Here is a 12425-nt window from a genome sequence, read left to right as displayed (position 1 = left end):
ACAGTCTCTTACTCTTACTAGACCTTTGTGTTGGAGTTTTCCACAGAAATAGAAACAGCAGGATACATGCACATGAATTTGTGTGAGAGAGTTGGAGGGAGAGACTAGTGAGGAATTAGCCTATTTCATTATAGAGGCTGAGATACCACAACATGAAGGGCTAAACACCTGGGGAAAAAAGTACAGTCACCTCGAAGTACAGTCAGAGGGAAAAGTTTTCCCTCCACCATTTTGTTCTGTTTGGTTTCTCAACTAATTGGATAATGCATATCACCCGGGGGAGGGCAGCCTGCTTTACTTGGTTCACTGACTCCAGTGCTAATTTCATTTATAAATGCCCTCACAGATACATCCAGAAATAACTTCAAATCCGGGCACCCCAGGGTCTAGTCAGTTGCCACATGAAATTAACCATCACAGCTATGCTAGTCTTCCTTTTCCTTGCTGTGACAGATTACCCAAGCAAAACAACTACACGGGGGAAAGTCTATTTTATTTATTTATTTATTTATTTATTTATTTATTTATTTATTTGAAAGTCTTATTTTGGTGTACATTTTCAGAGGTTCTGTCCATTTTGGTGTGGCAGAGTCGAGCAGGTCACATCATGGTGTCCAGGAAATCGAGAGGAGGAACCAGTGCTCGTGGATTTCTTCCTCTCGGTCCTAATCTTCCTCAGGCCCCCAGTCTGTTGGGTGGTACTATGATATTCTGTGTAAGGACACATCCAGACATGTGCTTTACTAAGCGTCTAGGTACCTATCAATCAGTCAAGTTGACAATCAAGGTGAACTCTCCCAGCAGCATTTTCTTATTTTATTGTGAACCAAACAATTCCTGGCACACAGTAGCTGTACAGCAAATGTGTTTCAGAGTTGAATAGTGCTGTATCCTTCAAACAGCTTCAGATAGCTGACAGAATTATCACAGTCTTAAGTAATAGGGAAGGTTTCTTTCCTCATCAAAGGTGGCAGAATAGAGGTTAGACATAGGATCAGTCTGAATGTTGTAACATTGTCTAGATCTCTTCATTTGTTCCTAGGTTTACTGGGGCGGGGTGGGCTTCTGAGAGAGACCCAAGAATGATGAAGGAACAGCACATCTACTTTCCTGTCTCAGGTTCACTCTGAGGTGTGTGCTTGACATGATTGCAGGGATGTTAGGACCCTTGCTCGTCGTCACCAAGTGATTCGTGGGTGAGACTGAATAATTTGTGTAGAGTGTCTACAGTACCTCACTCGGGAGCAAGTGTGACTCCCCTACTTACCAGCTGTGCTCCTATGCAAATACTCAAGACTTTGAAATGATAGAAACAACAGCAATCACAGCTAATATTTACTGAAAATTTACCATGACTGGATATAAAGCCCATAGGTAGCTTTCCCTTATTCAGTCCTCATAACATTATGTGAGAGGATCTATAACAGTTGCCTTTAGACAGATGGGGAACATATGCTGGTTTCACTTGCCTGGCTCTGGCATTGTCATGGGCTTCATTGGTGGTTAGAATATTTAAGTGTAGGGGACATTTAAAGCTGGTGTCCAGTGCTTACTGGGATAGTGTTTTATAAATGTTAAGGATTCCAGTCTTTTCAAACTCAAAGCTCTTTCAATCACCAGTAGCTTATGTTTCATTTTTCTATTACCTTAAAATGAAATTCATAATGTAACCCACATAAACACATGATTAAAGAAGTGAATATGGTGCAAAATTTTAATATAAAAGAAAAATAAAGGTCATTTATGATATGAATATTTCATAATTTACATGCTTTGGAATGATCATGTTAGAAGACAATATAGTACTCAGGCACTTGTATCTCCTTATAATGAAGTTGGATTAAAAATATTCATAAGCAGCTTCATATACAAAGCCCTCCAAATAAAAATTTAATTTTAATAAAAGTTTGTGTAAGATTTTGCTGGTATTGAACATATATTAAAATCAACTTGGTTATAAGATATTTTTTAATAGTTGCTGAAGTTGTGCTAATATGTCATGTTTATATTTAATACACTGAGACCAACTACTTAAAAAAGAAGATAGTAGTAAAAGTAAATGTTGTTGATTGCAGAAAAATTGAGACATACAGGAAATTAAAGATATGATATGAAAATATATTGACATTTTCTCCTAGAATTTATGCATATTTTCTAAATTAGACTGAATGCAATGTGTTTTCTTACTACATTTCATTTTATATTTAAAAATTTGTGTTCAGTTTCATGGATAAATAGCACTTTTTTTTAGAGGGTAAGTTGTGTATGTTGGTACATGCCTATAATCCCTGAACTGAAGGCAGGAGAGAGTTCCTCACTAGCTTGGACTATATAGTAAGTCCTGCTGGTCAGTGGTGGCGCACACCTTTAATCCCAGCACTCAGGAGGCAAAGGCAGGTGGATCTCTGTGAGTTTGAGGCCGGCCTGGTCTACAGAGTGAGTTCCAGGACAGCCAGGGCTACACAGAGAAACCCTGTCTCAAAAAACAAAAAAAACATAGTGAGTCCCTGTCTCAAGAACTCCCATCCCCCAATTCTCATTTTCAGTATACAACCTCAATTGCTAATGAAGGTCAATTACTTTTATGTATTAATTGGCTGTTTATAATATTTCTGTAAAGTTTTTGGCCCATTTTAAAAGAACATTTGCACTATTGTTACTTATTTAAGTAACAATGATAGCTTGTATTTTATTGTGATGCTTTCCCCAGATTTTGAAAATTCACTTATAGTATTTTTAAAAAAGATGTATTTAAAAAAATTAAAATTATGTGTATGCATATGTGTCTCTGTGTGGGTGTGTGCAGGTGCCTATGGAATCCAGAAGGTATTGGTTTGCCTGTAGTTGGAGTTACAGGCAGTTGTGAGCAGTCCAGTATGGGTGCTGGGAGCTGAACTCTGGTCCTCTGCAAGAGCAGAACATGTTCTTTGCAGCTGACTCATTTCTCCAGCCCCCTACCCCAGTCTGTGCTCTTTCTGACATGTAGACCTTCTAAACTTTTTAAAGCATGTATAGCCAGTGTCATTTTTCAAATCTCATCACTGTTTATCTTCATCCTCCTCATTTCTGTTTATCCTTCAGTGCTGTTTGAATTCTACTTTCTTTGAGGAGGTTTCCCTTAAACACCCTAGCTTTTTGTACTGGAGGTCGGTCGGGCATGGTACTTCCTGTCCAATTGATTCCAAATCATATGATTCCAAACACGATTTAGCTTTACAGTTTTTTTTTCCTATTCTAACAAGATTATAATATCTCTGAGAACAGAGATGGTGGTGTATTTCTTTGTGTCTTCCTTCCCTGGGACTTTACTACGAGGTGTACTAAGTAAAGGAATTTTAACGATGAAGTGACATCACCAAAGCAGTTCTTTATAAACACTGTCAAGACTTTCCTCTTAATACTTCTATGGGTTTTCTTAGAAAACAAACAAAGTAGATTGCACAGGAATGTCCAGTTCATAAAGATAATTGGTAGTTATTTTTATTATGAATATGAGAAAAATCTATGAGGCAGAGGCAGGTCCTCTTTGTTAAAAATCAAACACAGGGACAACCTGTGTCAGCAGTGGAACAGTGTCAGAAACCTATGCTTTTGCATTCATGAGTGTGAACTATGCCATTACTATTCACACCTAGTTCTGAGAGTGTACATTTGTTTTTTTTTTTTTTTTTTTTTTTTGCAGTGCCATACAAATTACATTCCTGTTTGTGGATCAAATGGGGACACTTATCAGAATGAATGTTTTCTCAGGAGGGCTGCTTGTAAGCACCAGAAAGACATAACAGTGGTGGCACGTGGACCTTGCTACTCAGGTATGTATGATGTTAGCCATGGTTCCACCATGTTTTCTAAAAACTTGAGCCAGAAGTGTTTGACTCATACTGCTGCAGGGATTGATGGTGATTGGGGGAGTTTTATCCATATTTTATGTTACTGCTTCTTTTTTTTTAAGAATATCAAATTATTACTATAAATTATCAGGTATCATTCAATAGACAAGGAAACAGAAGTTTGGAGAGTTTATGTACCATAAATATAAATACACAGGTATGATCCAAATGGGGCTGTTGAATGACACAGTACAAAGAGCATAGATTTATGGTCATGCTGAATTATGGTTTTGTGACATACTTCTTGAAGAGACATACATCATAGAATTACCAGAAACACAGTTATTTGTCCTAAAAGCAGACACATGCATTCTCTGTATAAGACTGTTGTAAAGCTGAATTCATAGCTATAAAGTTCAAATGGAGTTTAAACGGCTTCCTTTGCCTTTAGAAAGTATACACTTACTGTTTTGTTGTAGTTTCATTATTGTATTTGTCATGGTAAAAAGGAAGATGGCAGTGGCTTGCTTAGCTAAAATTTGTAGACTTCTTATTTTCGAATGTTACTGCTTCTTAATGGGGTGATTTTTATATTGACTGTATGCCTGTTTTATGTGAGGATGTCACATAGCTTTTGCTTGATAGCCCAGACATTGAACAAATACAGTTTGGAGCTGGGAGCTGGCATGAGATAGGCATTCATTCATTCATTCATTCATTCATTCATTCATTCATTTATATTTTTGAGATGAGTGTCTCTAGAAAGCCTCTATGAGATTTTCAGGTCCTATTTCTTTCCAAATTCTTTCCTTCTTTCCACCTGGCATCCCAAGCCACCTTATTTACCCTCTCCTTTCTCCTTTTTGAATTGCTGGTGGTTGGTTCCAGGAGGCCTTACTGTGTGTTGCTTAGAGGTGTTTGAGTTTACAGGTGGTGGTACTGGTTAGATGCTGTAACTAGAATTAGTGTGTAGAGGCCAGTGGTAAAGATGGAGACTGAGCCTGTCTCCAATTATTTCCTTTTCTTATTATGCTACAGTATTTAAAGTCCTCCCTCTTACTCAGTGTGAAGGTTTTAGGGCCACCTATAATTTAGTGGGCATAGTCCCTAACACTCCTCTCAATTACATTACCAGTGGAGTTCAAGGAGTTCCCCAAACTGTCCTCTGGTGTAATTTTCTAGAAGGACTCATAAAACTCACTAAAAGCTATTATAGTTACTGTTTATCACAGGGAAAAGATATACTTAAAGTTGGCCAAAGCATGGATGCATAGGGCAGATTCTGGGAGAGGTCCGAACATGGAATGCCTTGCTGTCCTCTTCAGGGAGTCACGGACAGCGTTACTTCCTCTTGGAGTGCTGTCCACCGGGAAAGCTGAGCTGCGGTGCTGACTTATAAGTGAGTTTGGTTGGTGGATTGTCCATGTTGTTGATTTTAGACTCTAGATCAGTGGTTCTTAACCTGTGGTTAAGTGGTTGTGACCCCTCTGGCAAACCTCTGTCTCTAAACATATTTACATCACAATTCATAACAGTAGAAAAATTACAGTTATGAAGCAGAAATGAAAATTGTATGGTTGGGTCACCACAATATGAGGGATTGTACTAAAGGGCCGTAGCATTGGGAAGGTTGAGAATCACTGCTCTACATCCTCTAACACCAACCGTACTACCCAAAGCTCCCATTCTAAACTACCCGGTCTAGCTTTCTTTTTTTTTTTCATTTCTTTTGTGTGTATGAGTGTGTGATGTATGCATATCTGTGCAGAAACACTCCTCCGTGTGTGGATGTGTGAAAGCCAGAGGGGAGGCATCTGCTCTCTTCCTTTATTACTATTTTATTTATGGGTCTGAGTGTTTCACCTGCTTGTCTATAAGTGGACTGCATCTGTGCAGAGCCCTAGAATGTCAGGAGAGGGGGTTGAATCTTTTGGAACTGAAGTTGCAGGTGCTGGGAAATAAACTCAGGTCCTCTGTAATGACAGTAAATGCTCTTAACCGCTGAGTGTTCTTCCAGCTCCTACACCTTTTCTTTGAGATACGGTTTCACTGCATCTGAAACCTCTGTTGTATAGTTAGACTGACTGGCCAGGAGGCTCCAAGCATCTGTCTTTCTCTGCCTTCCCAGGACCGTGTTACTGGAGCATGCTGCTGCATCAGGTTCTTTACACAGATGCTGGGGGTCCAAACTCAGATCCTCAGGCTTGATGTTGGTAGTGCAGCTGGCCCTCATACTGTGCAGTGTGACTGGCCCACTCTTCAGTTCTGATGTAGAGCTTGTTCCAAACAGACATTGTTATCAGGTAGGCTATAAATTACTGCTCAGAAATCAGACCTCTTTGGACAAGTTATTTTGTACACAAAATAACTAGATGTGGAGAGAAAGTATTGTGTTCTTGGACTGTCATGTGGTGTTGCTGTTAGGCTGTCATGTGATGTCCTCAGTACTTCTCTGAGTACATTGCAATTCACAGGTTTGATCTCGACGTATCTGCAGACCTTTCTGATGTCCTATTAATCATGTATGAGGAGCATGTGCTTAAGACACAAAGTGCTTTGATGGGCAGTGAATTTTAAGCAGGAGATAGAGTGGTAGGTTGCAAAGAACACCGAACCAGGAACCTCACGTTGAAGTTTTCCCAGCCTTTATTTACCATGTAACCTTGTGCAGGTCGCTTAGACTCTGAACTCTGTTTCCTTAAATCATTCCATGGGTATTAAGTCTTCTGGGCTTGTTAAGCTTGGGAATGCCAAGGCCATCAGGTGCTATGTTGATGCTTGCTGACTGGGCCATGTTTTCTTGTCATTTGGGCTTTAAAAGTTTCCTCTTCTGTGAGTTAGAAATTTTTCAGTTGCTCAAGAAAAATCTTTTCTTAGGCTTTCTGATTGGGCTTAAATTGTGTCTCCTCTGAAGTTCTTCTCCTGTGACATCTCTGGGAAGTGTGTTGTATCCTCTATGTACTTACGCATGTAAGATGCAGCATTTCATTTATCTGACATACATGTCTACAGACACATAAGTGCTTTCTCAACCAGAAGGTCATGTGTCCATCTCAGAGCTGGGATGGCCTCATGGGTATGTATAAAATTCTACAAGGAAAATGCTACAGTATTAATGGAGTAGTCATGGTATTTAATGTACTTAGGAATTCTTAATGACCAAGGAAGTTGTGAGATTCTTAATATTTATTAAAGTTGGACATGGCTTGCAAAAAAAGGTTTAGGGTGAGTGTCTCATGTACTAGGAATGTGTCTTAATTGTTTTTGTAACCCTAGCATTTATCACAGTGCTCCACACTTAATATATATCCAATTAATGTACATTGAATGAAAGGGAGAAGGGTTAGTTTTCCTAAGAAAATGTGGTAGTGTTCACAAATTCAGTTCTCATTCTCTTTTTCCTTTGAGGAGACATCCTTAAGTGGTTGATTAGATCAAAACTGAATGCATTTGAAAACTCTTCACGAAAGGACATGGAGCTTATGCACTTGTCACTGCCTGTGATTTGTGCTTTCTAATTCCCTCTGTGCTGCGTATCTGGGGCTTTGACTATTGCTTGACAGAGTTTGGAGGGAAGGGGCCAGTATTGTTCTGTTATTCAGTGCTCTCTTCCATTCTAGACTATTTGAAAAATAGAATTAATTCCCTGGGTCCAGATATCATTTAGTTCTGGCTAAATTGTCATCTACCACCTCTGTTTTATTTTTTAATTTTACAGCTTCATGCTGATGATATGACAGAATTCCCTATTTTCACCATGTTATATGTTGGGTCTTTTAGAACTATAAAATAAAATTTTAGGGTTTGGAATGTGACTCAGTGATAGAGTGATTGCCTAGTGTATATAAGGCCCAGCACAAAAAAAAATTAAATTTGTGCACTAATTGCATTTTAGGCTGTTTTCTCCCTGAGATTTATCCTGAATAGATTTCCTAGAGGAAGCTAATTTTATCAGTACTATGCAGATTCAACCCTGAGGTTCTCCTAGCTAAACCTTAGGGATTTTTTTTTAAGCCTTTTGGCCTCTGGTCTGTATCCACAGATTTGATTAAGAAGACTTTTGGAGCCAGACTCAGCTTTTATCTTTCTAGTAAAAGCAGTTTGTTCAGTATTCCTCTCCAGCCCTAACAGAATTAAAATTTCCCTTTACCTTTAAATGAGGGGGCTAATCATTTCTGTTTAGCTGTTCATAGTATTTTTTAGTGGTGGTGCATGGGATCTCGGTATTTCCTGGCAGTGTTGTCTTCGGAGTTATAGAAATATATTCAGTATATAAGAAATGCTATACTGATGGTTGTTTGTCTAGGTTACCTACTCAGTAGACATGAAAATAAACTTAACTCAGAAATTTTCAAAGGGGAATATCATGGATGTCAGTTTTATTTTTGGTAAATGTTACTATCTGAAAAGATGGGATTTCCGGGAGAAATGTTTACATTTGCTGTTTTTCTTCTCAGATAATGGCTCTGGATCTGGAGAAGGAGGTGAGTTTCAAATGCTTTGCTATTTTGAGACAGAATTTCATCTCCTCGCTTAGGCTGGCTTGGAACTAACTTTGTAGTGCACATTTCACCTTGAACTCACATGGGTCCTCATGTCTGAGCCTCTGAAGTGCTAACATTCCAGGCATGATCCTCCAAGCCCAGCTCAGATACTTCTTCAAGGTCTTTGTTTTCTTTTGATTTTTTTTTTTAACAACTCCAAGATGTAATTCATGCACCGTAGGGATCACTCATTTGAAGTTTGCAGCTCAAGGACCTTTTGTGTGTGCAGAGTTGTGGGCTCATTGCTACCAACCACCTTGCAGGAAGCCCTGGCACCTGACCACCATTCCTACCTTTACAGACAGTCTTGGTTCTTTACAGTTTTCACTGAAGGTTTCTTGTCAGACTAAAGGGAGCCCATCGTGGCTCCTGTTAAATCGAGGTTACACAAACTGACTTCTGCACAGGAATGTCCACACAAGTGGTTTTTATCATGAGACATAGTGTTCAAATCACTTTTTTTCTCTGCTTCCAATTCTTTTGTTAAACATAAGGAATTTTTTTAAAGAATAACAAGGTTAAAAATTCCAGAGTAAGTTGTGCCTTGATGAGGGAAAGCTCGTGAAACAACTCTGGTGGAATTAAGAATTAAATTTAAACCTTTAAAACTTCCTGTGTCTTAAAATTATTTCTGATTTTAAAATGTCTTATTTGTTAATAGTATTAAAGGACCAGAGCTGAGGATATGTCTTCGTCACAGTTTAATGAAGCTATCTGTTCTGTGCAAAGTAATATTAGAGGTACCCTGAGGATATGTTAAAAGAACACTTAATGGGAAAGTTTAGTCCAAATATAAACCACAGTTGTGATCGTAACCATATAAAACTTTGTGCCAGGCCACTCCTTCCTTTGTCTTCCTTAAGTTTCCGAGTTGGAAGGAACTTTGAAGGACTATAGAGAATAGAACATTTATGGGGAGGAATTCAAGGATGGGAGTTGTAGCCAGAAAGAAAGTGATAAAAGCGACTGAACAATAGGATTTGATTTAAATGGACGAGTTTAAGCAGGAGCTTTGTAATCATGTGTGAAAGCCAACTTCATGAATTTTAGATCTGAGAGCAACAAAGGATTTTAAGAGATCACATGACCTGGTCCCCATGGTCATTGTTTAGTTAGGAAACTCAGATGTTCCCATGATTTGCTAATATAATACAGTCCTGGCTGTCTTGATGAGAATGTAGGTTGTTCTCAGCCCTCAAGGGAGCATGTGTTGGAAAGGTTTGGTGGTTTGTTCAGCCATTCTGGATCTCACTATGGTTCTGAGGTCTCAAAGTTATTAACTATTATGGTCATTGCAATCTGGGTATTCATTTTCGTTTGAGGAGTGTTTGCAGTCAGAGAGCAGGCAGATGGTAAACACGGGAAGGTTAGGTGTTATCTGTGGACTTACATTTTGGTCACTGACTGGTGCCCTGGTATAGCTATGACATACCAAATCTTGCGAGGCTGAAATCCTTCCTCTCAGCTGACTTCGGCCCTCTTTCAGAGAGCTGCAAGGATCCACTCTAGTTGAGGTCCACACGTGCAGGATGCCCTTGTTTGGGGGATGTGAGCCTTTTGGAGGTAATGACGTGCTCCTTTTGTTGCTGGCAAATAGGAGACTCACAGATTTCTGAATCTGAGTGTTTGCACTAAGTGAGCCAAGTAGAGAAGGGGGAGGGGCTTTGTAAGAGCACCCCTTGTCCAGAATTGGAGACGGATATTTCTTTTAACTCTGGAGTTCGTTTTTATGTACCTAGAAAGTGGGGTGTGGAGCTGATGTGAGGAAAAGGTGATGATCATGTTCTAGTGTGGTCCAGCATGTCTGGACCTATCAGCTTCTACAGGCCTCTTGAGGGGGAAGTTATTTTACAAACAGCGCTGCCTTGCGGACTGTGTTATTTAGGAGTAGCAGCAGTTTTGGACTCCAACTTGGAGGACTTTTTGGAAGTGATTCTCTCCAGAAGCTTGGGTGCATTGTCTTTCAAAACAAGACAGTGACTTCTGAAAACTTGAAGCGTGTCTAGAAAGGATCCGTGCAACTTTTGAAAGTTTAACTTTTCTGTTTAAACAGAGGAGGAGGGCTCAGGAGCAGAGGCTCACAGGAAACATTCCAAATGTGGACCGTGCAAGTACAAAGCTGAGTGTGACGAGGATGCGGAGAACGTTGGGTGAGTTGTCGAGAAAGGAAGCTGCCGGAAGGGCTTTCTGTCCGGGTCTGGAGGTCCTGCGCGTGCGTTCTTGCATTTCAAACTGAATGCTAGTCTGATTTTTTTTTTAAAGATTTTATTTATTTATTATGTATACAACATTCTGCTTCAATGTATATCTGCGCACCAGATTTCATGACAGATGGTTGTGAGCCACCATGTGGTTGCTGGGAATGGAACTCGGGACCTCTGGAAGAACAGTCAGTGCTCCTAACCTCTGAGCCATCTCTCCAGCCCCTGTTTGACTTTTTTAAATTGATGTAATACAGTGACTGTTTAATTCATTTACAGGTTTTTGAGTTTTATCAGTGTTCTTTTAAAAAAATGTTTATATTGATTTATTCATCAAAAACTGTTGAATTGTCCCATTTCACTCTGTTAGTATTGGTAATGAACAGCTTCTGTTTGTTCTCTTGTATTTTTTTTTTTTTTAAATTTAACTTTATTTTATGTGCATTGGTGTGAAGGTGTCAGATTCCCTGGAACTGGAGTTACAGATAGATATTTGTAAGCTGCCATGTGAATGCTGGGAAATGAACCCGGGTCCTCTGGAAGATCATCCAGTGCTCCCAACCACTGAGCCATCTCTCCAGCCCATTCTCTTGTAGTTTTATGCAAAAACTTATCATCTATCTCAGTACATTGCAAAAAAATTCAGAAAATTTGCAAAAATTTAGCTGTATTAACTATTTTGTTTCATTGAAACTTACTCTGTATAGCTCATGTTGTTTTTCTTGTCCATGTTCAACCCTCACCACGGTGAGTTTAGTGGTTTGCAGACTCATCCAGCTTCCTGCCGGTTCCCTGTAAGGAGTGTTTGTTGGTAGACTAGTAGTAACACTGGTGTTTATCAGGGTCAAGTTTGGTTTCCCCTTTCATCAGTGTCATGTTTGCTTATTCACAGTCTCACTCTTCCCTTTTCCTATGGTGCTTAATTGGTGCATATTTGATTTTCAAAGCTCCGATGATGGCTTCAAGGCCTGACAGCTGGATGTTGTCTGCTTCCATTTCCTCTGTTTGCTCTAGTGTGTATTCAGAAATGCCCGTTTTTTACAGAGAGTTGTGCTTGATTCCTTGTGTACATATTTTTGGTTTTAGGTCCTATGTTTTATTCAGTGCTTAAATGTTTTTCATTGGAACATTGTATTAATTAGCATTAATGCCCAGAGTGAGCTTATAAGTCAAGACCATTCCATATTCAGTGTTTGTGGCATAATGTCAGCTGTTTGGTATTTGGTGAAATTAAATGCTTGGTAGTAGTTTACCTAGTGTGTATAAGATAAACAGATTTAGAAATCTTAATGTGTTGCTTTTGCACACTGTTTACAGGACTGGATTGTGTCTATGTTCATCATAGTGGTTTGATGTGGGAGAACCTTTTTTTTTTTTAATCCAAAGCAGACAGTGACCCACAGAACAGAGAGCAATGATATGTACTTACAGAATTTAGACACTGCACTGTCTTTCCAAATGTTACTATTGATAAGTCTTGATGAAACATCAGTGTGTGTGTGGGTGTGGGTGTGCACGCGCACATGTGTGTGTTCCTGTGTACTTGTGTGTATGTGTGCTTGTGTGTGTGTGTAATTATTCTTTTCAGTAATTTTCTTTAGGACAGTTTTATAATAGTGTTCATAGACTACATAGCTGCCCATGATTGATTGGCTGAATATATTGGTCTGTTTTTATTCCTTTAACAATACCTCTATTCAGCCCCATTTTACACATTTCTCAGCTGTCATTTTTTCATGCTTAAACAGAAAGAGATAGAAGATTTGAAACTGGAACAGATTCCATTTAGTTTCAAAAGAGACTCCAAATAAGACATCTAAATACCCACCTTTATGTGACTGCCTCCCCAA

The 12425-nt window shown here is 39.1% G+C and overlaps 1 protein-coding gene across 1 annotated transcript in view; it reads left to right on the top strand.

Annotated features, from left to right (window-relative positions):
• The window catches only part of Tmeff1 (transmembrane protein with EGF like and two follistatin like domains 1), a 79951-nt gene that overhangs the window by 20475 nt on the left and 47051 nt on the right, over positions 1 to 12425 (top strand). The window contains exons 3-5 of the mRNA XM_027403108.2: positions 3683 to 3812; positions 8288 to 8314; positions 10428 to 10524. Coding sequence (XP_027258909.1) covers positions 3683 to 3812; positions 8288 to 8314; positions 10428 to 10524 — 254 coding nt within the window. The remainder of the gene's footprint in view (positions 1 to 3682; positions 3813 to 8287; positions 8315 to 10427; positions 10525 to 12425) is intronic.

This window comes from Cricetulus griseus, chromosome 2 (assembly GCF_003668045.3).
Source record: "Cricetulus griseus strain 17A/GY chromosome 2, alternate assembly CriGri-PICRH-1.0, whole genome shotgun sequence".
NCBI lineage: Eukaryota > Metazoa > Chordata > Mammalia > Rodentia > Cricetidae > Cricetulus > Cricetulus griseus.
Note: the sequence above shows the minus strand (reverse complement) of the source record. Positions and strands in the feature narration are given on the sequence as shown.